General features: G+C 42.2%; 2 protein-coding genes across 8 annotated transcripts; one reads left to right on the forward strand and one right to left on the reverse strand.

The window, feature by feature from the left end:
* Positions 1-6,668: 6,668 nt before the first annotated feature.
* LOC120026852 (tubulin beta chain) lies at positions 6,669-12,098 on the reverse strand. 4 transcript variants are annotated; one of them, XM_038971563.1, is made up of 4 exons: positions 11,933-12,098; positions 8,932-9,040; positions 8,465-8,575; positions 6,669-8,296 (listed from the first exon to the last, which is right to left on the reverse strand). In XM_038971563.1, exons 1-4 carry the CDS (start codon positions 11,987-11,989, stop codon positions 7,239-7,241), a joined length of 1,335 nt encoding a protein of 444 aa, XP_038827491.1. In that variant the 5' UTR covers positions 11,990-12,098; the 3' UTR covers positions 6,669-7,238. The 4 variants fall into 4 exon arrangements, with proteins under 4 accessions (XP_038827491.1, XP_038827490.1, XP_038827492.1 ...); XM_038971562.1 differs by having other exon boundaries at positions 8,465-8,578; positions 11,933-12,095; XM_038971564.1 differs by having other exon boundaries at positions 8,932-9,123; positions 11,933-12,047.
* A 1,325-nt stretch (positions 12,099-13,423) lies between these two features.
* LOC120027252 (flotillin-1) lies at positions 13,424-23,104 on the forward strand. 4 transcript variants are annotated; one of them, XM_038972154.1, is made up of 13 exons: positions 13,424-13,564; positions 14,210-14,272; positions 14,686-14,761; positions 14,897-14,987; positions 15,549-15,692; positions 17,449-17,568; positions 17,715-17,810; positions 19,138-19,290; positions 19,525-19,706; positions 19,950-19,995; positions 20,492-20,678; positions 20,850-21,014; positions 21,663-23,104. In XM_038972154.1, exons 2-13 carry the CDS (start codon positions 14,230-14,232, stop codon positions 21,821-21,823), a joined length of 1,464 nt encoding a protein of 487 aa, XP_038828082.1. In that variant the 5' UTR covers positions 13,424-13,564; positions 14,210-14,229; the 3' UTR covers positions 21,824-23,104. The 4 variants fall into 4 exon arrangements, with proteins under 4 accessions (XP_038828082.1, XP_038828083.1, XP_038828085.1 ...); XM_038972155.1 differs by lacking the exon at positions 14,210-14,272; XM_038972156.1 differs by lacking the exon at positions 13,424-13,564 and having other exon boundaries at positions 14,230-14,272; positions 20,492-20,629; positions 21,663-21,790.
* The last annotated feature ends 1,409 nt before the right edge of the window (positions 23,105-24,513 follow it).

Consider the following 24,513-nt stretch of genomic DNA (forward strand, 5'->3'; position numbering starts at 1 on the left):
CTTGAGGGAGTTGAGCTGGGCCCGTTGGCCCACCACCCGCCCGTCCCTCATCAGGACCACCTCGGCGGTGCGGTTGGAGGCGGGCTTGAACAGAACCTCAGTGCTGACTAGGGATGGGAGTGGGATGTGCACATCCTCGCCGAAAAAAGCAATCTTGTGTTCTTCTTTGACTGAAGAGAGAGAATGTAAAAGAGGTAGAGATTGACAAGGGTATGCAGAGTTTAAGGAACAATATGTCAGAATCAGGGTAAAGTTACTGATGGTATTCATACTTAATCTTCAGGTTTTGACAGTCACTGAAAAAAATCTGTAGATCATGCGTGACTTTACCTTTCAGGGATGCAGTCAGAACTGTAAAGTAAAAGATAGATTTATTTTAGCATTACTTTACGTTCTTTGTCAATGTTTACAAAGATCCTTCAAGAAGTTAGAAATCATTTGTACTACTGGATGAGAAACTACTAAACTTGGCAAATATCACAAAACCTTTTGCAATGTAAATGGCCTACATTCTCACTGTAAAAATAGAACTGCTGTCAACATCAAACCCTCAGTAAATTAGTGAGGGGGAAAAAAGGAACAGATAATAAATGACTCGATTCATTTTGTACTCATTTGAATAAAATCTGATATAATCATGTGACTGTGTCAAACATTCTTTATGCTCTTTCAACCTCTCAACCTATATCACTGGTGAATAATTCGCCAATATGCTTACCAGTGCAGAACACGGCTCCAAACACGGCAACACCAATTATTTTCATCTTGATTGAATCTCTGAAAACACATAATACATTATTCTTTTTTTACAGCAGGATATTTCTTATCTAAATATGGATTTAATTATTGTACATGCATGCACAGTATACAAATACCTTTCAAACTAAATTGTAGAGATACAGTATGAAGATGAACAAAACATAATATGGAATAGTTTAAATCTGGACATGCAGGGCTCAAATGTAATAATCTACTCCTAGTAAATTCTAGTGTAACTGGGAGTCTGCAGTGGTAATGACATCATTTCCTGAGGTTAATTAACAGGAGTGGTGTGTAGTTCCTCAGGGCATTAGTCAGCTCTTTTGTGTGATGAGGCTGACCACCATTAGACTAGAGTGGACATGAGCCTAGGCTTAGGCCACCATTCTGCCTACAGTGACAGGAGATGGGGAGTAGGGGAGGGGGAGGATCTAAGTGGCTCCAAGGATCCTAGTGTACAACCATGAAAGAACACAGAGTGCTGTTTAATAAGCATTGCCTCTTTCAGCAGCATAAATGAAGAAATTACAGAACTGTCTATTTGCATCTCATATTCGGGACACAGGCTGAAAATCAAAGTGTAGCCACAGTTTTAAAGGCAATGGGTTTCCAATGGGTTGTATTTAGTACACTAAAAACTAGGGGTTCAACAAGGGTTCTTCTAAGATCCTCAAAGTTCTTTGAAGAACCTTAGGGTTCTTGGCATTGAAAATGGCCCAAAATGAGGAGGTGGGGTTCATTGAGGAACCTCCTTAGTTGGTGGGGGTTCTTGCAGGAACCTAACAGCCCAAATGAAACATTTGGATTCAAGGTTGAAAGGACAGCAGGCACAGGTACTTAACTGAAACATTTTAAGATCTCAATTTAAGGTAAGGTCTGTCCCTCGTATGATCTAAATTCATATTGTTTTATTATCTTTTCATATTTGTGCAAATCTTTCTAAAACAGAAAAAGGACACAATTCAATGGATATCAATCAACAAAGAGGTAATGATATGTAGGCTATAAGAATATGTTGAAGGCTAGCTGTATTGGATGCAGATGACTGAACTGCTCACTTCTGTGTCTGTGTCTGCAGGTATACAGACGAGGAGGCATACAAAGGTATGTCAATTGGTACTGGTATGTTATGCATATCACATTTTCCATCCTCCTCTCTTACCTCTTCAATGAATATCCCAGAGGCCTCTACATTATGGACAAGGTATGTGTATGAAAACCATTATCAAAACAGTTTTTTCATTCACATTTACCACAAAAACCAAGGTATGAATACTGTCATGTGCATGTTTTGTTAATCATCTGTTTAATTACTCTTTTTTGGATTCACAGACTTCACCCTCCCTACAACTCTGATGAATATAACAGGTTACCTGTTTGATCACCATGCACTGCTAAATCATTCTGGCTATGGATACGGAGAACATCAACACATTAACATCAACACGCCAGATGATATACCCATTGGACTTGGGGCTCTGCTGGGAGTTTACCTCATATTTTTTATTTTGCTTTGCCTCTAAAATCATAATTGACACTGACAACTAAAATATTGTGTTATTGTTGTTATTGTTATGCGTATTATTATTATTAACAATAATAATAATAGGTGAGTGAAGTAGTTAAAAAATTAACCCCAAAAGGTTCTTCAAATGGTTCTTCGAGGATTCATTAAAAGGGTTCTTCAAAGAACTTATAGCGGTTCCCCCACAGTTTCAAGTTGAAGAACCCCTAAAGGATACTCCGGAACGTTTTCTTTCTTGAGTGTATCAGAGTTTAATAATAGTTACATACAATATGCCATGCTAATTGAGTTTGAATGGTCGGCTATTATGTTGTACACTTACATTAGCTTATTGCATACTGACCAACTGAGTTGTGCACAATGAGTTGTGCACTTTTTTCAAACCTGGAAGTACAAAGGATGTAAATCAATCAACAAAAGGTTTTGCTTTTGAAGAATGATCAGCTGCTTTGGCCCATTGCCTGAAGGCCAAATAACTCATGGTCGAAAGTAGGCTGTGCTGTTTTCAGAACAAGCCATATATGGTTAGGTCACTCAATATTTGTTTTGTGGGATGTAAAGGTGAACTAAAGGTGTTCACCCAAATTTATCGCACATACAGTTGAAGTCGGAAGTTTACATACACCTAAGCCAAATACATTTAAACTCAGTTTTCACAATTCCTGACATTTAATCCTCGTAAAAATTCCCTGTCTTAGGTCAGTTAGGATCACCACTTTATTTTAAGAATGTGAAACGTCAGAATAATAGTAGAGAGAATGATTTATTTCAGCTTTTATTTCTTTCATCACATTCCCAGTGGGTCAGAAGTTTACATACACTCAATTAGTATTTGGTAGCATTGCCTTTCAATTGTTTAACTTGGGTAAAACATTTCGGGTAGCCTTCCACAAGCTTCCCACAATAAGTTGGGTGAATTTTGGCCCATTCCTCCTGACAGAGCTGGTGTAACTGAGTCAGGTTTGTAGGCCTCCTTGCTCACACACGTTTTTTCAGTTCTGCCCACAAATGTTCTATGGGATTGAGGTCAGGGCTTTGTGATGGCCACTCCAATACCTTGACTTTGTCGTCCTTAAGCCATTTTGCCACAACTTTGGAAGTATGCTTGGGGTCATTGTCCATTTGGAAGACCCATTTGCGACCATGCTTCAACTTCCTGACTGATGTCTTGAGATGTTGCTTCAATATATCCACATAATTTTCGTTCCTCATGATGCCATCTATTTTGTGAAGTGCACCAGTCCCTCCTGCAGCAAAGCACCCCCACAGCATGATGCTGCCACCCCTGTGCTTCACGGTTGGCATGGTGTTCTTCGGCTTGCAAGCCTCCCCCTTTTTCCTCCAAACATAACGATGGTCATTATGGCCAAACAGTTCTATTTTTGTTTCATCAGACCAGAGGACATTTCTCCAAAAAGTACAATCTTTGTCCCCATGTGCAGTTGCAAACCGTAGTCTGGCTTTTTTATGGCGATTTTGGAGCAGTGGCTTCTTCCTTGCTGAGCGGCCTTTCAGGTTATGTCGATATAGGACTCATTTTACTGTGCATATAGATACTTTTGTACCTGTTTCCTCCAACATCTTCACAAGGTCCTTTGCTGTTGTTCTGGGATTGATTTGCACTTTTCGCACCAAAGTACGTTCATCTCTAGGAGACAGAATGCTTCTCCTTCCTGACCGGTATGACGGCTGCCTGGTCCCTTGGTGTTTATACTTGCATACTATTGTTTGTACAGATGAACGTGGTACCTTCAGGTGTTTGGAAAATGCTCCCAAGGATGAACCAGACTTGTGGAGGTCAACAATTTTTTTCCGAGGTCTTGACTGATTTCTTTAGATTTCCCCATGATGTCAAAAGAGGCACTGAGTTTGAAGGTAGGCCTTGAAATACATCCACAGGTACACCTCCAATAGACTCAAATTATGTCAATTAGCCTATCAGAAGCTTCTAAAGCCATGACTTTCTGGAATTTTCCAAGCTGTTTAAAGGCACAGTCAACTTAGTGTATGTAAACTTCTGACCCGCTGGAACTGTGATACAGTGAATTATAAGTGAAATAATCTGTCTGTAAACAATTGTTGGAAAAATTACTTGTGTCATGCACAAAGTAGATGTCCTAACCGACTTGCCAAAATTAACAAGAAATGTGTGGAGTGGTTGAAAAACGAGTTTTAATAACTCCAACCTAAGTGTATGTAAACTTCCGACTTCAACTGTATCTCATCAGTTTGACATCCCGTGTCGCTCTACCTCACATACTCGCGCGCGGCATCTTTTTTTTTTTTTATATCGCTCGGCGGTAAAACAGTGTGCAGTCTGTACACCCGTGGTGCGACAAGGGTGTGTCACGCTTCGCTGCATGGGCTATCCCAACAAGATAAAACACAGCTTTGGTAATGATGAGGAATATACTGCACTGAGGAATTTGGAAGACATGGGGAGACCCCTTCTCGTTCCAGCTACGATTTCTGTCATCCGTGTGGATTTTGGCAAAGCTCGCACTCTCTTTTTTTGCGCGCATCACACGCGCACAAAGGCTCCCTTACTCGCGTCCCCCGTTCACCCCTTCGCACAAGACCAAGTGCCATTGAAAAAAATGTATTCTCTCTTCAGTACATTGAGTATGTGACCAGACCAAACACTTACTTAGCGACTATGCAAAATTTGCCATCTGTCGTTCCCATTAATTACGTAGCCTAACGATTGGGTGTCCTGGCAGGGTATCCACGCATTAACGCATTGGGCAGGACGTCAAACAAATATTGAAGAATAACCAATTTCACATTCAACTACTTACCATTCGTTCATCAATTACATAAACGATTGAGGGGGAGGGTGGATAAAATATAATAGGCTTATGATTTGTCTTTTTTATTCCCAGCCCTATAATAAACTGCACCTTTGATGGGGAGAAGAATAGCCTAGAAAAAACGAACCCTCCGCATATTGTTTGTTCTGGTGTTTATTGTAAGGATATAGGCTAGAATCTGAAGATGCAGAGGCCGTTAAAGCTTTCGAAATAGCATAAATAGCCTATGAAATGCTGCCTGGTGCCCAACAATAGTCATTGTCCCCGTTTCAAATGTTCTATTATTAGCCTTTGTTTATGGGAAGTGCTATACTTTACATGTAAAATAATCATGAGATGTTATGTTTTGTAGGTGAAGATGAAGGTAATTACTGTCATCCTACCCGTCTCTGCTGCATTACCGGTATCACGCCCTAAATTACCCATATTAGATATAGCTGTTAGACATGCATAAAAAAACAACCAGATAACCTGCCAGCAAACGAAAAAACTGCAAAATTTAACCCATACATTTCTCGGTGAAATAAAAAACCAGTAGAACTGAGCAGATATAGATGCATCATAATTGCTGGTAATTACCTTTCAGACAGGCTTGGATCCGAAAACAGCAGATGGGACTTACGGGGTACAGAAAGTAAGGTTTTCTACTAAATGTAGTTTTTTTTCTTCTTAATATCTTCCCCCTCTCCCTCACCCCCAACCCGTCAAAGAAAGGGACTTCAATGGTGTTACGAATCGGGATTATCTGGAGAGCTTCGGTAGCTGTCGGCTTGTGGTCTGTTAATGATCGGTGGAGCTCGTACCATTCCGTTAGAATCCGGAGGTTCGGCTCTGGAATGCCGCTACTCATATTCATGTGGGATTATGATATAGTATTATGACATCACATCTTGTTTGCCTTGATGTTTGATTTTAATAACAAATATAACAATTTTATTCCAGGAAAGTACCAACAAATTGAATATATATATATATAAATATAGTTTTACAACTTTAGATATCCTGTAGTATACAATATCTCACGTATAGGTGGGTTTTGTTACATTGGTGACTGATGAATTAAACAAATTCAAAATGGCCCTCCATTTCACGACCTAATTAGTTTTTCATTTATCCGTTTTGACTCTTTCCCCGCTGGTGGTGAACTGTTTGTACTAGCATCAGTGGAGCCAAGGGATACTCCAATTCCATACCTGTTGTTTAAGAAGCACAATGTGACAAATACAATCTGATTTGTCTGTCACTGCTTATGCCTTTTTGGGCCCCATCACAGATCCAGGCGGAGGAATCAACATATTCTAATCTAGTGTTGGACAAGATAGCAATATGGGTTTATCTGCTGTTTTCAAGTGCTTATTCATATTCATACTCTTCTCTAATCACGTTTTACTATTTTCTTTGCCTTTGCCCAACAGTTTATTGATTCAATATTTGTTTCTATTGACCTGATTTTCAAAATGTTGCAATGCAATGGTGTTACAGTAAGTGTTTCTAATAGATTCCTTGTGAGTGTATTATTGCTTCATTATAACACACTAATATCAATATTTTCCTTCCAATAATAACAACAGAGAGAGGTTTTCTAAAAATGCCTTTTTATTTCTCCCCGGAGGCACCTTGCTTTTCACTTTCTCAAGGATCAAAACAATTATAATCAGAATAAAAAGAAAAGAAACATGCAAGAAGGTTGCAGTTTCAGCCCTTCATAGTGCAGTACAGATGTCAACAATACCGGACACTATAGCAGGGTGTGGACATATAGACGAACTGGCTTGACCTAAAATAACAATGGCTTCTATTTGAAAATTGGTTCAATGTGTAAACATTTACTGAAATGTTCGGTACACACAAATTTGCTGAGGTTCTTTCAGATAATCTTGTTACAAAACCTTGCTATGGTCAAATGGAATTAAATTCCTAGACCTCTCCCTATTATGTTCCAGTTCATTTTCAGATATGATCCTCCATTTATGGGTGTGCAATTGGGCTCCTCCTCTTCTCAGCTATGTTCTATAGTATTCCTCCGGTTTTCTTTTGGTACTTTTCTTGTTTTTCTCTTTTTGTGGTATTTTGTCATTTTTTTCAGACTTTTTGTAGGACTTTTCTTCATTCTTCCTCCTCGCTCGTGTTGCTTCACTCCGTCTTTAAGCGTCCTCCTCAGCCTCCTCCTCAAACTCTCCCTCCTCCTCGGCGGTGGCGTCCTGGTACTGCTGGTACTCAGACACCAGGTCGTTCATGTTGCTCTCTGCCTCGGTGAACTCCATCTCGTCCATGCCCTCTCCGGTGTACCAATGGAGGAAGGCCTTGCGGCGGAACATGGCGGTGAACTGCTCAGAGATGCGCTTGAACAGCTCCTGGATGGCTGTGCTGTTGCCGATGAAGGTGACGGCCATTTTGAGGCCTCTTGGAGGAATGTCGCAGACGGCGGTCTTGACGTTGTTGGGGATCCATTCAACGAAGTAGCTGCTGTTCTTGTTCTGGACGTTGAGCATCTGCTCGTCCACCTCCTTCATGGACATGCGGCCACGGAAGACAGCGGCGACAGTGAGGTAGCGACCGTGACGCGGGTCACATGCGGCCATCATGTTCTTGGCGTCGAACACTTGCTGAGTGAGCTCAGGCACGGTGAGGGCACGGTACTGCTGGCTCCCCCTGCTGGTGAGGGGTGCGAAGCCAGGGATGAAGAAGTGGAGACGGGGGAAAGGCACCATGTTGACGGCCAGTTTACGGAGGTCGGCGTTGAGCTGACCGGGGAAACGCAGGCAAGTGGTGACTCCGCTCATGGTGGCCGACACCAGGTGGTTGAGGTCTCCGTAAGTCGGCGTGGTGAGTTTGAGGGTACGGAAGCAGATGTCGTAGAGAGCCTCGTTGTCAATGCAGAAGGTCTCGTCTGTGTTCTCCACTAGCTGGTGGACTGACAGGGTGGCATTGTAGGGCTCCACCACAGTGTCTGACACTTTAGGGGAGGGCACTACGCTGAAGGTGTTCATGATGCGGTCGGGGTACTCTTCACGGATTTTGCTGATGAGCAGGGTGCCCATGCCCGAGCCAGTGCCCCCACCCAGGGAGTGGGTGAGCTGGAAGCCCTGGAGGCAGTCGCAGCTCTCAGCTTCTTTCCTCACCACATCCAGGACCGAGTCCACCAACTCTGCTCCCTCAGTGTAGTGGCCCTTTGCCCAGTTGTTTCCTGCACCGCTCTGACCTAGAAACATCAGAGGAAAGGAGGGACATAAGACCTCAAACACCTGAAATGACAGGACTGTTTCATAATGACTTTTCCCTGTGTTTCATTTTCCTATGTGCTAACTAAAAGTGATATGTCTCTTCAATGTCCAAGCAGTGCTAAACCCAAACCCCTCTAGTTCCTTACCAAACACAAAGTTGTCTGGTCTGAAGATCTGCCCGAACGGTCCGGATCTGACAGAGTCCATGGTGCCGGGCTCCAGGTCCACTAGGACCGCTCTGGGTACATACTTGCCACCTCCATGAGAGACAACGATAGAGAGACACACACCAGCTCAATACTGCAGGGAACAATGGGTTATTTGATGTCAAGGGGAGTGGAGCTCCTATCTGTCCACCAGGGGGAGGACAAAATACATCACCTCCTGTACACCACTAGTCCACGAATTGTGTGATCCTATCCAGTATCCCCTGCCACATTGAGATGTTCACCCATTACATCACGTTATAGATTAATTTAAATTAATCTCAATTCCAATAGAATAAATGCATATATGTATGCATGTTTGCATATATGTACATGTATGTGTAAGCACCAAAGACGTTCTTCTGTTGAAAAGTTCTTTGTAACTGTAGAGGGTGGAGATGTGCTACCTGAAGCCTCGTTGTAGTAGACACTGATCCTGTCCAGCTGCAGGTCGCTGTCTCCATGGTAGGAGCCCGTGGGGTCGATGCCATGTTCATCGCTGATCACCTCCCAGAACTAAAGAGGTCGAGACATGTCAACCGAGAGGCTTGAATTGACACAGGCCAGGCCACAAGTGCAGGTTGCGCTCAGTGGCTGAACTACCAACAGAATGAGAGGTCAAGTGGTTGGGAAGCTGAGCTAGTGGTAGTATATTTGGTCATTGTTGTTACTATATTATTACATTAGAAATGTCATGAAAAAATGACTATTGCTGTAAAGATGAACAAGACCCTATACCATACAAGGTATCCTCTACAACACATAACATACAAAACATCATGCAAGACACACTATGTTAAGTTGAAACATATACCGTATGGATATTCAATACATGACATAATTCCCAAACTATTCAAAATGTCATCCAGTTGGGTTGTCTATCCTGGCCAGACGTGTGCTCCTGACCTCCCAGCTACCACAGGTGGAGGGGGAAAAATGCTGTCGAATTCTCTCAGGGAGTGTAGAAACCACAGGCAAATCCAAGAGATAATTGCCTTCGCAGTCACAAGACACTGAGCAGCACGTTCAAAATCGCATTTCTCTTCCTGAGTTGGTGCTTTTCAAGCTAGGCTACAGAGTCCCCCCTTGTGCAACGCACAGCGGAATCACAGTTGTGGTGTGCTCGGTGTATTCGTTAGCACATCTTCGCAGTCACACTGCAAAAGCTATGGTGTGTGCGTGGTATTTCGAAGTCTGAGAAGTGTGTGTAGATGCACGTACACATCCACGCGCGCATGGTCGTGTCACTACTACTGATGTCACTTTTCTGACCTGGGAGGGCTGCAGCAACAACAAGGGATTGGAGTAATGTGGAGAAACATCTAGCCTTGGAGTGGAAGACAAGCTCAAGAAATGGGCGTAAAGAGCTGCTTATAACAACTCTATACGTACGTTAGAATAGCTACCGTCCATGAAGATGTGTTAAAAACGGCTGAACAAGAGAGAGAGAGAAGCAATACTCTGTAGGCTACCACGTGAGCGGGCAAAGTGGAACCATCCCAGAGGAATTAGCCTACTGGGACAGATTGATGCAAACTCAACTGACCCTGATCTGAAATAGAGAGAGCGAGAACCTTGTACTTTATATGAAACACCTCTTTGAGCTTTCACCCCACTTTACTATCTATTCTTGAACCCCTATCAATAAATATTAGTGAAATGGCCCATTCTTGTTCACTGTTCTGTCTGGTAATACACATTCACATTTAACACATCAACAAGTTAGGGCTACCAAGTTAGCCTATTGACACACTCCATTTCCCATAAGAATTCCATTCACTACAAAGGGTAGGCCTGAATAGACTTATGTAGCTATTTGGTATAGACAGCATATTTAAAGAGTTATTGAGGCCTTGTGTATATTACATTATGTTGATGACATTTCCCTGGCCCACTGGACCCTCTATGGCTGGTGTTCCCAAATGGTGTTGTGTAAAATAACCAAGGTGTGGATAAAAACATATAGGCTACACTAAAGTGTCTACTCGACTCCTTATCACAAGCATTGGTCATTTAAACGATGTCATGTGCTCTCATAGTCCACAGCCTGTTCATATCCCTCCACAGAAGTCCCCTTCACAGTTGTTGGCGTTTTATATTTATTATTTAACTAGGCAAGTCAGTTACAAACAAATTCTTATTTACAATGACGGCCTACCCCGGCCAAACCTAAACGACGCTGGACCAATTGTGCGCCGCCCTATGGAACTTACAATCACGGCCGGATGTGATACAGCCTGGATTCGAACTAGGGACTGTAGTGCCTTAGATCGCTGCGCCACTCGGGAGCCCGTTCATTAATCTCTCCCTTGCCTGCTTCAGCAACTTTCCCCTTTTTTTCCCTGGACGTTGATTCCAAGAAATAGATTTTTCTTGGACGTTGATTCAGCTCCAATAAGACAACAGCTGTAGTGTCCCCGCTATTCTATTCAAATCCCCATCGCGTTAATAATGGTTTATTTTACTGGTCTATTATGCGTACTCAGCCAAGAGGCGACGTGTCAATGCGCAACAGGGCATGCGTTTTGTCGTAAAAAGACCATTACTCTTTAACAAGTTATGTTTAAAGTTTGACTCGTGCCACTGCCTAAAGATGACTCAATAATATGATAGGGGGCTATCTAGAGACATAGCCTACTTACCTAAATGTGTAATGCAAGGGAATACGCATAGTCTACTGAGACTAAAAGTCTAGGACATGTAAACTTGTCAAACCACAAAAAAAAATTGTCTCGAAAATGCAATCTTTGCTCGTCAACATCTGTAAACCGCGGGGGGTGAACTAGCCTTTGTGAAGCTATAGTTTTTCCACCGTTTCATAACTTTAGGACTAAGTGTCTTGTGTATAAATGTCTAGTTGTTTTTTCATCTGTGTTTTAAAGTCTTCATTTTAGACATCTCTTTTTCGTAGTCTATTGAAGAAAATGCTATTCCAGACATGAAACAATGAGCGTGGCAGAAAGAGCAGACAGACGCCTAGCGAAATCACGTCTCAATAGTCCCGGGGATATTTTAGCAAAATAAAATAACTGTCATCGTTTTTCCAGTTGTGCTTTCTTATAAGACTAGTTTACATTGGCAAAAGATAAATGTATATCCCATAAAGAACAAAAACGACGTAGAAGCTTTACAACTGGACTGAAAAGCAGACAACAAAAGGCATATTAATTCCGGCACTCTTCATCCATTGAAAACTTTAAATGGCCTCATGTTAGAAAAAGAGACCATAACGGAATGTACTGCATTGAATGTTCATCATTTAGGCTAAGTGGATTTTTTAAAACTTTAAATACCCATAGCCTAGAATACAACTTTTTGAGAAGCAACAAATAGTTTGTACAATGCATTATTTATTAATTCCCAAATGTAAGCCTAGATATTGTTCGTTTTAGTTTTTAAGATTCTTACCTTGGCCCCAATCTGGTTACCGCACTGCCCGGCCTGAATGTGTACAATTTCCCTCATTCTGTAAACGTGAAGTAATAGAAAATAAAAGAGAATAAATTGAAGTGCTGTTATGTCGACGCTGTTGACACACTCACCACTGTGAAGTATGTGGATGCCACCTTTGAGCAAGGCGGGACAAAAAATGTTAAAGCCTGGACAGTGGCCAAACCGAAGCTTGCGCTAATGATTGGTCAAGGACTTCGGAAACACAATCTTGATTGGCTGAGGAAAGAAAATCTAAGGGGTTTCTCTACCGTAAAGAAAGGGGCCGGAAGTAGAGAGGGAGTGCCGCGACCCGTCCTGTCACACTGCCCTGTTGAAGCTGGCAGGACATGGAGTCAGAGCCATCGCGATCAAAGATTTTCTAATCTAGATGATCATGAATTATATGATTTGCCTCGAATCCTGTAAAACTCCTATAAAAGTGTCTATTAATGCAAAAAGGTACTGTTGGAAAATAATTTCCCCCCTATTAGTTGTGAAAATAGTTCCTAGAATAAAACAATAAAAAAAGGGATATTATGTACAGCAATTGATTCCCTGATATTAGATCAGCCAAGACAAATGACGTACATATTAATAACCTTACTACAATAAACCCAAAATTATGTTCATCATCCTACATTTTGAGTTTAAAACAAATATAATGATTATGCAGAATACTTTCTTCTGCTGTTTGGTTATAACATCCAATGGCCAAATGTAGCATGGTTACATATATATGTGTTGTGCTGATTACCCAGGTCACTGCGTCTGAGACCTTAATAAGACAAACATTCAACGGGGTGGTTGTATGAAGCAACACATTTAAGCTCCACACCAATCAAATGTATTTATAAAGCCCCTTTTACATTAGCAGATGTCACAAAGGGCTTATACAGAAACCCAGCCTAAAACCCCAAACAGCAAGCAATGCAGATGTAGGAGCGCGGTGGCTAGGAAAAACTCCCTAGAAAGGCAGGGAACCTAGGAGGAAACCTAGAGAGGAACCAGGCTCTGAGGGGTTGCCAGTCCTCTTCTGGCTGTGGCGGTGAAGATTATAAGAGTACATGGTCCTTAAGGCTAGATCGTTCTTCAAGATGTTAAAATGTTCATAGACGACCAGCAGGGTCAAATAATAATCACAGTGGTTATAGAGGGTGGAACAGGTCAGCACCCCAGGAGTAAATGTCAGTTGGATTTTCATAGCGGAGTATTCAGAGGTTGAGACAGCAGGTGCGGTAGAGAGAGAGGGGTGTCACATCAAATAAATAACAAATAAAAAAGTGCAACTAAAGAGCATAAATTCAATACTTTTGTTGATCTAGCTAAGTAATTCGAAATTGTATCCTACAATACTGAAGTATTTCACACTGATCATTGAATGAAATTCAATTCACCACCGCAACACCAGATGGCGACAGCACATTTTGTAATGGGCGTGAGACGATGGATGGACGCTTTTGACGGGAAGGGCTATAACAGGACAAACGCTTCATATTTGCATACAGTCATTGGACAGACGATAGCAAGAATAACGCTGCTATTTTGAGAGCAAAAAAATTCTATACATCTATACATTTGCATTCTGCATTAGTTCATTCTGTCAAATTGGTAAGTGAATGGGACATACTTCGCCTAATCTTTCGATTGATTTGATTCGTCTCGGATTGCAATGTATGTAAACAGCAGTGGGGTCTGGCAAAAAGGATAGTGGAATTGGACATATTTGTATCATTTTGTAACGAGTTGCTACACCCTTGCATGTTTTATTTATATCCCATTTGCATGTGTGCTGATACATTTGTTGATACATATATGAGCTTGTCTTTCTATGCTCTTTATCAGCAAAATGTCCTGAGTGATGATGCGCAACATTTACGCAAATTAAATTAGATGCCAGTGTTGTCTCGAGAACTTTCTCAAGGCTCCTGTCCCCTTGGATTTTCATGGAGAAGATCACAATAGTTCTAATACTGACTACCAGCTCAAATTCGGATTAAATATTAATTGAAATATAGAAAACGTTTAGTCGCATTTGTTACTTACAGTAGCTATATGAAATTATTATTAGGCCTACTGTACAGATTTCAGTCAAAGCTGTCAAGCATGACTGATGAGTTAAGCTATAAATGCTTGAGCAATAGGCCAATGTACGAATCTTAAGTAGCCCACTGTCAGGCCCATTGCCAAGCATTGAAGCTTGGTATATGAAATTGTTGAATTAAATTGTGTGTGTGTTGTTTTTTGGCTTTCTAGAATCTGAGGGAGAAAAAAACATGTTCTACACATGTGGTCCAAATGAGGCTATGGTGGTGTCAGGTCCATTCTCTAATCAATACAATTCTATTCTCCATTTACAAACATATTACATTAAAGAGCTGTAAGATGGTAGTAATACTCTCATGCGTATCTCACCATCCTTTCGCTCTCTCGCTCTCCCTCTCTCGCTCGCTCTCTCCCGCTCTCCCTCTCTCGCTCTCCCTCTCCCGCTCTCGCTCTCCCTCTCTCGCTCTCCCTCTCTCGCTCGCTCTCTCCCGCTCTCCCTCTCTCGCTCTCTCGCTCTCGCTCTCCCGCTCTCGCTCTCTCGCTCTCCCTCTCTCGCTCTCCCCCTCTCGCTCTCCCTCTCTCGCTCTCCCTCTCCCTCTCTCGTGCTCCTTCTCCTGCTCGCGCTCTCCCTCTTTCGCTCTCCCTCTCTCCCTTTCTCACTCTCCCTCTCGCTCTCTGTTTCTCAGGGCTCTGCCGTTCTCCTCCAGTAATGATTTCTGGAGGCAGAGTGTTTGTGCTTCCCTGTGTTCAGAAGATCCAGAGGTGTGGTCTCTTTTCCTGTTCATGTCTGCAAACACATATATTGGCCGTGCGTTGCCATTTGCCATTGTTTTTGGGATATCATACTACAACATTGTGGAATGACTAATATCCCTCCTTTCCTCTCCTCTCTCCCAGGATCTCCCTGAACACTCTGACGCTGAACGTGAAGAGTGATAAAGTCTACACCCGGCATGGGGTTCCCATCTCGGTCACTGGTATTGCCCAGGTTTGTCTCTCCATCTTTCTCTGTCTCCATTTCTTCCTGTGCCAATGGAACTGCACTATTCTGTTACATCACTTTTAAGCCTTGTATCAATGACCGCAGCACAGCTGTGCTAAAAAGTGTACCTCCACAATCAGGTGGGCAATAATGGCCCTAGTTTTGAACACAAATGTAAAGGCTCTCTTTAAGTAAGTTGGTATCAAGTAGCTAATTAAAACATGCCAACTGTTTTGCTTATATCATTCATTTATACACTGGTATTAAATGATTCAATTCCTTACTCGCTTGTGCTTTGGACAGAACTGAGTAACCTTGCCTGTTGGAGTGTTAGTACAACTACTACTGCTGTGTAGTCTGGTAGTATACAGCAGATGCTTCTGTTTGTTTAGCAATGTGCACACCTGAGTCATGCTCATTAATCACCAACAACAGACTAAAACAGGGAGGGACTACCTGAACTTGCTCATAAAATGCACATTTTTGTTTTCTGTTTCAAAACATTTAAAAATGTTTTCGGTTGCGTGCCCTAATGAACTATTAACCTGTGTGCTCTCCTCCCTCCAGATGAAGATCCAGGGGCAGAACAAGCAGATGCTGGCCGCAGCCTGTCAGATGTTCATGGGGAAGTCGGAGGGCGAGATCGCCCAAATCGCCCTGGAGACGCTGGAGGGTCACCAGAGGGCCATTATTGCCCACCTGACTGTGGAGGTAAACTTGACCTTTTTAGCACAGCTGTGCTGCAGTCGTTGGTACAAGGCGAAGCCGAGTACCTGCCGAGTACCCAATCACAATGCTTGTTTTTCCCAACCTGTTGTAGAACATCTGTTTTTCAAGATGTCACAAACAGATCTGGGATCAGGCTACATTATAGCAGCTCACTCATTTTAGTGCAATATAGAAACATTTCGGCACTATTTGCCTTCTTCATGGTTGCATGAGGTAAACTGGATAGCACCCTTACTGGCCACATCCACAGTTACAGATAAACAAACAGCACATTATAGCAGATCACTGGTTTCAATGCTTTAAAGCCATGACCAAACCCAAGAGCTATGGCCAGAGATACACTCCCCTACCCATTTATCTGGACAGTGAAGCTAAAACTTTTAATTTGGCCCCATACTCCAGCATTTTGGATTTGAGATCAATTGTTTAATATGAGGCGACAGTACATAATGTCACCTTTTATTAGAGGGTATTTTTGTATGTACACTAGTTTGAGAAACAGACGCCTCACAGGTCCTCAATTGGCAGCTTGATTAAATAGTACGCACAAAACACCAGTCTCAACGTCAAAAGTGAAGAGGCGACTCCGTGATGCTGGCCTTCTAGTTAGAGTTCCTCTGTCCAGTGTCTGTGTTCTTTTGCCCATCTTAATCTTTTATTTTTATTGGCCAGTTTGAGATATGGCTTTTTCTTTGCAACTCTGCCTAGAAGGCCAGCATCCCGGAGTCACCTCTTCACTGTTGACATTGGGACTGGTATTTTGCGGGTACTATTTAATGAAGCTGCCAGTTGAGAACTTGTGAGGAGTCTGTTTCTCAAACTAGACACTCTAATGTACTTGTCCTCTTGCTCAGTTGTGCACCGCTGATGCTCCAGATACTCAACTAGTCTAAAGAAGGCCAGTTTTATTGCTTCTTTAATCAGAACAAAAGTTTTCAGCTGTGCTAACATAATTGCAAAAGGGTTTTCTAATGATCAATTAGCCTTTTAAAATTATAAACTTGGATTAGCTAACACAACGTGCCATTGGAACACAGGAGTGATGGTTTCCAGCTACAATAGTCATTTACAACATTAACAATGTCTACACTGTATTTCTGATCAATTTGATGTTATTTTAAAGGACAACAAATTTGCTTTTCTATTCAAAAACAAGGATATTTCTAAGTGACCCCAAACTTTTGAACGGTAGTGTATGTACCATATGCAAAACAGCACATTGCATGTTAGAAATGGCTTGTGACATACCATAACAAACAGACCATAACAAACAGACCAAAATAAACAGACCGTAGCAAACAGGCCATAAACAGACCATAAACAGACCATATCAAACAGACCACAAACAGACCATAACAAACAGACCATAAACAGACCAAAACAAACTTACCGTAACAAATGGACCATAAACAGAGTATAGCAAACAGATAATAAACAGATTATAACAAACAGACCACAAACAGACCACAAACAGACCATAACAAACAGACCATAAACAGACCATAACAAACAGACCACAAACAGACCATAAAAAACAGACCAAAACAAACAGACCATAACAAACAACAAATCAAACTGTTTTATATATTTACAGTCGAACCATAGTCATATGGAAATCTATTTCTGGCTATGTGCTCAACTACATAGTAACATGTTGGAGAGGGAGCACTGCATCTTTTCATTGTCAAATGAAGGTATATCAACATAGGCCCTAACTCTGTTATTTCCCCCCCATCAGGAGATCTATAGGGACCGTAAGAAGTTCTCGGAGGAGGTGTTCAAGGTGGCCTCGTCCGACCTGGTCAACATGGGCATCAGCGTGGTCAGCTACACGCTCAAAGACGTTCACGATGACCAGGTGTGCTTTCTCTCTCTACTTTCAATAGAGACTAAATTTTTTGCAGCTGCTCCAATACTAGGTAAATAATGGACACTAGATGGATGCCAGGTAAATGATCGACCCTAAACTAAAAGCATGTTGTTGTCTTCCTCTCTGTGGTTCAGGACTACCTCCACTCCCTGGGGAAATCCAGGACCGCCCAGGTGCAGAAAGACGCCCGCATCGGAGAGGCCCAGTTCAAGAGGGATGCTGTGATCAGGGTGAGACACCTCTCCCTTCTCTCTTGTCTCTCATTCTTTCTACCTTCTCTTCTTCAACCCAAAACAGCACATACCTTGCTCTTGTTTATTTCAGAATTCACCATCATATTTTCTTTTGCTTGGTTTCCCTTATCCGTTCTTACTTGATTTTTTTTATTTTGGGGGGGGTAGACCAACTTTAATATTGCAGATAGATTGTAGTTTCCATCAATGTAATTGTCTGCATAATTTACTATCCCCCATATATATATAGAAATATATATACATAGATCTCTCCTTCCAGACTCACATTAAGCATCTCCAATCCAAAATTAAATCTAGAATCGGCATCCTATTTCGCAACAAAGCCTCCTTCACTCATGCTGCCAAACATACTCTCGTAAAACTGACTATCATACCGATCCTTGACTTCGGCGATGTCATTTACAAAATAGCCTCCAACACTCTACTCAGCAAATTGGGGACAGTCTATCACAGTGCCATCCGTTTTGTCACCAAAGCCCCATATACTACCCACCACTGCAACCTGTATGCTCTCGTTAGCTGGCCCTCGCTTCATATTCGTCGCCAAACCCACTGGCTCCAGGTCATCTATAAGTCTTTGCTAGGTAAATCCCCGACTTATCTCAGCTCACTGGTCACCATAGCAGCACCCACCCGTAGCACGCGTTCCAGCAGGTATATTTCACTGGTCACCCCCAAAGCCAATTCCTACTTTGGCCGCCTTTCCTTCCAGTTCTCTGCTGCCAATGACTGGAACGAACTGCAAAAATCACTGAAGATGGAGACTCATACCTCCCTCACTAACTTTAAGCACCAGCTGTCAGAGCAGCTCACAGATCACTGCACCTGTACATAGCCCATCTGTAAATAGCCCATCCAACTACCTTATCCCCATACTGTTATTTATTTTTCTCATTTGCACCCCAGTATCTCTACTTGCACACTCATCTTCTGCACATCTATCACTCCAGTGTTTAATTGCTAAATTGTAATTATTTTACCGCTATGGCCTATTTATTGCCTTACCTCCCTTATCCTACCTCATTGGCACACACTGTATATAGACTTTTTTGATTGTATTATTGACTGTACGTTTGTTTATCCCATGTGTAACTCTGTGTTGTTGTTTGTGTCGCACTGCTTTGCTTTATCTTGGCCAGGTCGCAGTTGTAAATGAGAACTTGTTCTCAACTGGCCTACCTGGTTAAATAAAGGTGAAATGAATAGATACATTACTTTTCTCTTTCCTGGTACTCCATCTCAACCTTTCCTTCTCCAAACTCCTCTTGTTTCTTTTTTCCCCTCTCTCTGTCTCTCTCTGTAGGAGGCCCATGCCATGCAGGAGAAGATCTCAGCCCAGTATGTAAATGAGATCCAGATGGCCAAGGCTCAGAGGGACTATGAGCTGAAGAAAGCATCCTATGACATCGAAGTCAACACCAAGAAGGCGGAGTCCGAGATGGCCTACCAGCTACAGGTATGTCCATGATATTACACTAAGACACGGATGTATTGTATTGCACACCCATTCTCGTTATTTGTTTGTTCTCAAAATGGAAAGCAGCTCACCAAACCAACTGAAACAAAACAACACAAAAGTAAAACACAGAATATTCCCAAAAATATATCGAGGTCAAACATAACCTCTTAAAAATGGTCATAAAGATCGCTACTGAGATCTTGGCCTTCCCGTTTGAACCCTCCCTGTCAGGTGGCCAAGACCAAGCAGCGCATCGAGGAGGAGAAGATGCAGGTCAAGGTGGTGGAGCGCTCTCAGCAGATCATGCTCCAGGAGCAGGAGATCACCCGCAAGGAGATGGAGCTGGAGGCTAAGGTCAAGAAGCCCGCTGAGGCCGAGAGATACCGCCTGGAGAAGCTGGCCGAGGCCCAGCGGTGAGTAACAGCCACAGGGTCTCCAAATGACCTTTCACAAATTATATATTGTATTTTGTGAAAGATGTATTGCATAGATAATGAAAATATACTAGATAATCAATGCGTTCTATGGAGTATGAGACAGACAAAAAAACACATATACAAACTATACTGAATATGTACAATGTACTTTATCCGTACTGTATACCTCACTGGTCAACCAAGGTGTAGGAGATCAAATAAATGTTTCTCTTCCCACAGTGCACAGCTCATCATGGAGGCAGAGGCTGAAGCAGAGTCCATTAGGGTGAGTGAGCATCACATTGTTCGAGATAGATTCTGAAAACTACATTGTTAGTATAGGACTGTTACTGTTCCAAGCTTGTTTTACCCCTAAAATCAGCTCATCCTTGTGTCTGTGACTCATATAAGCAGAGAGAACTTTAATGGTAATAGGAGAAGTCCATGTTCACCACACTCAAGCCATTTTGCTTGTTCAATCAATACTACTAAATATTGCAGTTAACTTACGATAAATTACACCCAAGGAAGCTGGAACAACATAGTATGACCGTCATAACAAAATGTTCCTCTCTCTCTCTCTCTCTCTCTCTCTCTCTCTCTCTCTCTCTCTCTCTCTCTCTCTCTCTCTCTCTCTCTCTCTCTCTCTCTCTCTCTCTCTCTCTCTCTCTCTCTCTCTCTCTCTCTCTCTCTCTCTCTCTCTCTCTCTCTCTCTCTCTCTCTCTCTCTCTCTCTCTCTCTCTCTCTCTCTCTCTCTCTCTCTCTCTCTCTCTCTCTCTCAGATTAAGGGAGATGCGGAGGCCTTTGCCGTGGAGGCGAAGGGGAGAGCCGAGGCGGAGCAGATGGCCAAGAAGGCCGAAGCCTTCCAGCAGTACAAGGAGGGAGCCATGGTGGACATGCTGCTGGAGCAACTACCACTAGTGAGAAACAAACCTTTCAAGAGACGGAGCTCAAATACACATATGAGATGTACGCGTTTAACGATCGCGTAAAGTCCTGCATTGAATCGAAGATATGCATGAAAAAGTCATAACACTGATAGAAAGTTCGTTCGCACACATAGTTGTAGAGCCCAAAATCGGATCATCGGGCATAGAAACTGGATGGACACCTCTCGTATGTGCCTGTGCCCTCCTCTAGATGGCGGAAGAGATCAGCAGGCCTCTGGCGCAGGCTCAGAAGATCACCATGATATCCAGCGGCGGCGGCGAGGTGGGCGCGGCCAAGCTCACAGGGGAGGTGCTAGACATCATGACCCGCCTACCAGCGGCGGTGGAGAAACTGACCGGAATCAACATCTCACAGGTGAGACGGCCTAACCAACGATGTGTGTGATGTATTATATTACAAGATGACTTCTATTTGTCTGCGTAACAACATTCTCAGTCGGTCTCCAATTAATTATACCAGTTGTTACCCCCCAAAATGATAATAATAATGCTTTATTGTCACATACACCGGAGAGGTGCAGTGAAATGTGTTGTTTTACAAGGTCCGTCATGGTAGTACAGCGCCCTCGGAGCAAATTAGGTTTAAGTGCCTAACTCAAGGATATATCAACAGATCGGGTATTCGAACCAGTGACTTTTCAGCTACTGGCCCAACGCTCTAGAGTTATATTTCACAGGATAGGATATATGAATAACTTGCCAGATAACTGTGACAAACACGCGTGTACATGTGTAACTCTTCATTTGACGGTTTATGAAGAGTGCTAAAGGTTAATATGTGTCATCGTAAGTATCATGTACAAGATAGTATATCATGCCAATTGCAGGTTAGTAATGTTTGTATTGTTGGTAAACCTAGTTGGCTAGCTCACTGATCCTACTTTGTGAATCCTTACTCCTTCATTTTCTCTCTCTCTCCAAATCTCCCCCCAACCCCACCCTCTCGCTCTCTGTCTCTCTCTCTCCATCTCCCTCTCTCTCAACCTGTCCCTCCATCCTCTAGGTGGCGACTCGTATGGGCTGAGGAGAGGCTCCGGGTGCTCAGGTAGACCTCTCCTCTCATCATACCCCTGCCTGGCTGTAGTGTCTGCGTATGTGTCTACTGTCACAGCCTTACCTTCTCTCCTCAAGGATGTTATACCAACGATATATCTGTTTCTGTGATCAACCCGTTCTATCGATCCCCTCTTCTTTCCACGTGTCTTAGTGCCCCTTTTCTCTGCCTATCTCACCTTTCACCTCTAACCCGTTTTCTATTTGGCCCTGGATTCCTCCTCCTAACTGCCTGTGTCCACTGCCTTGCTGCCAAACCCAAAGTGCATCTTAACTGGCGAGTTCAATGCAAGCGCGCAATCAACTCGTCCCATCCAGTGTTGTCATTCGCAGCGCTCGTTCTTACTCATCAGGAGAAAAGGGGACCTGACCAAATCCATGTTTCAGTCTTTCATTGTTTTTAGTGTTACTGGTTGTCGTTTTAGTCTGACAAAATGTAATTGGTTAAGAGAAAATGTCATGGCTCTGTTGGCACTAAGTTTGAGTTACAATGAATGTAAAAAATATTCACCATTCAAAGTATCCAATATTCTAATCTATACCTGCAAAGGCTCTTGGGAGAAGTAGTCTGAATAGGCCAGTCAACTCAACTGTTGTTTCTCAATATATTATTATTTTCTATGGATTTCTATCTGCGAAATGTGTGCTTTCCCATTGATGTGTGTCTACAGTCACTATTACGATACGTAACTTGCGTGTTTTTGATGTTGTTTTCGTTGTACTTTCTACATCGCTCACAACTGAGTTATCCTATTTAATCGATATTCGTTAGAAAGGACCTTTTAGTCAAGCAGATTATGTAGCAGTTCTCACAAATGTGACTTGCATTACTTTTGTCCAGAGTGCTAGGGGACTGGTTTACTGCACTGTTATAGCTGTCAAAATGTAATATGACGTTATAACCATGGAATTATTGCACTTCCGCCTAACGCTACGTACTGTAATGCCAAGTTGTACTATTTATGTTAACTGAGATGTACTGTTAGCATTGAAGCTACACAACGGAAATAGCAGCTGTGATAATGAATAACAAAGGGAGTCATTTTCAGTTAGAAAAATGTTGATTGTCGTCAGAAGGAGAGGAGGTGTCATGTAAAAAGAAGAAATTCTGAAAGCATGTTTTCTCTTTTTGGGAACCTTTTCCAGCCCAAACTAAAGCTAGCTGTGTCGTATTGTACTACTAATAGACATAACTACTAATGGACATAATAGCATGATATACAAGCATTGAGTACATGGCACATACAGAGTATACATCCATTGTTGCCCTCAGAAAAGCCTAATTTCATCACGGCATGGACTCTACAAGTTGTTGAAAGCGTTCCACAGGGATGCTGGCCCATGTTGACTCCAATGCTTATCACAGTTGTGTCAAGTTGGCTGTATGTATTTTGGCTGGTGGACCATTCTTGATACACACGGGAAACTTTTGAGTGTGAAAAACCCAGCAGCGTTGCAGTTCTTGACACAAACCGGTGCACCTGGCACCTACTACCATACCTCGTTCAAATGCACTTACAGTTTTTTGTCTTGCCCATTCACCCTCTGAATGGCACACATACACAATCCACGTCTCAATTGTCTCAAGGCTTAAAAATCCTTCTTTAACATGTCTCCTCCCATTCATCTACACTGATTGAAGTGGATTTAATGAGTGACATCAATAAGGGATCATAGCTTTCACCTGGATTCACCTGGTCAGTCTATGTCATGGAAAGAGCAGGTGTTCCTAATGTTTTGTATACTCACTGCATTTCACCAGAGGAAAGGCAAGTGGTCATTCCTCATCCCTGTATGCATTGGCTGGTGCAATCAAGTTTCCCCTCTGGGGGATTAATAAAGTACTATCTTATCTTATCATTCAATCAATGTCTCAGATCAGTATGTTCAATGGAAATCATCCAGATAGCATAGTGTGCTAGCCCTGTGTGTCTCATGGCATTGTAGGGTCTAGTGAGATGACTGATTCAGTATAGGAAGTGAGGCTGACAACCAACTTGCCTTATCCCCCACACACTGTCACACTTGACCTCATCGTCACCACACAAGATTGCGTCTTATGTACTGATGATGTTACACAGAATAGTCTGTAATGTAATTGTATATTTAATTTCATTGATTTTTTGTTGTATTTATTTATGGTTTTTTTTTAAATGTAATTTGTCAGGAGCCTGAAGGCATGACCCATAACAGGTACTACTGCTATGGATAAGTAACCAAACCAGAGACTGAACCAGAGGTTCAAAATATGGCCAAAGCATCAAAATAAGGGATATTTTGGATGTTGTAATTACTGTAGAAATGCCTCTACAGGACCTGTTTTAGTGAAGTATTTTAAGATGTGTGTTCAATTTAGCTTGAAACATGTTATACTGTACTCAAAGATAAGAAAATCTTATCTAAAATCAGCCATTTATGTCAAGTTGTCACATTTATCATCACATTTATACTCTTAAGAACCTTCTGAGCTCAGCTCTTGGCCTGGCTTTGTCAAAAAGGGTTTACCTTCAGTTGCATCACAAGACAAGAGTAATCAAACCTCCTTATCCTGACTAAGACAATGTTACCCTGTTTCTGTGTTGCATCTTACTATAACCAGGACATAATCTACTTTCATGGTTCTCGTTTTACCAAGAAATAATACCAATAGTTGCTTATTATATATTCTTAAATGGCATGTTTCAGTGAAAACCAAACCAAGCTTGGGAAAAAGTTACTTACTATACATTTCATGAAAATAATGAGATGAATTCCATGGCAAGCAGATTGTATCCAGGACTGGTTTCATTTCGTTTTCTTTG

This window comes from Salvelinus namaycush, chromosome 32, assembly GCF_016432855.1.
Source record: "Salvelinus namaycush isolate Seneca chromosome 32, SaNama_1.0, whole genome shotgun sequence".
NCBI classification, from domain to species: domain Eukaryota; kingdom Metazoa; phylum Chordata; class Actinopteri; order Salmoniformes; family Salmonidae; genus Salvelinus; species Salvelinus namaycush.

Excerpts from the sequence above, each read along its gene's own strand:
- LOC120026852 (XM_038971562.1), bottom strand. The coding sequence starts at position 11,989 with ATGAGGGAAATTGTACACATTCAGGCCGGGCAGTGCGGTAACCAGATT. Across the intron at positions 8,579-8,931 it reads CTACTACAACGAGGCTTCAG|GAGGTGGCAAGTATGTACCC; the intron begins GTAGCACATCTC and ends TTGTCTCTCATG. Across the intron at positions 8,297-8,464 it reads ACCAGACAACTTTGTGTTTG|GTCAGAGCGGTGCAGGAAAC; the intron begins GTAAGGAACTAG and ends TGATGTTTCTAG.
- LOC120027252 (XM_038972154.1), top strand. The coding sequence starts at position 14,230 with ATGTTCTACACATGTGGTCCAAATGAGGCTATGGTGGTGTCAG. Across the intron at positions 19,707-19,949 it reads AAGCTGGCCGAGGCCCAGCG|TGCACAGCTCATCATGGAGG; the intron begins GTGAGTAACAGC and ends CTCTTCCCACAG. Across the intron at positions 21,015-21,662 it reads CCGGAATCAACATCTCACAG|GTGGCGACTCGTATGGGCTG; the intron begins GTGAGACGGCCT and ends TCCATCCTCTAG.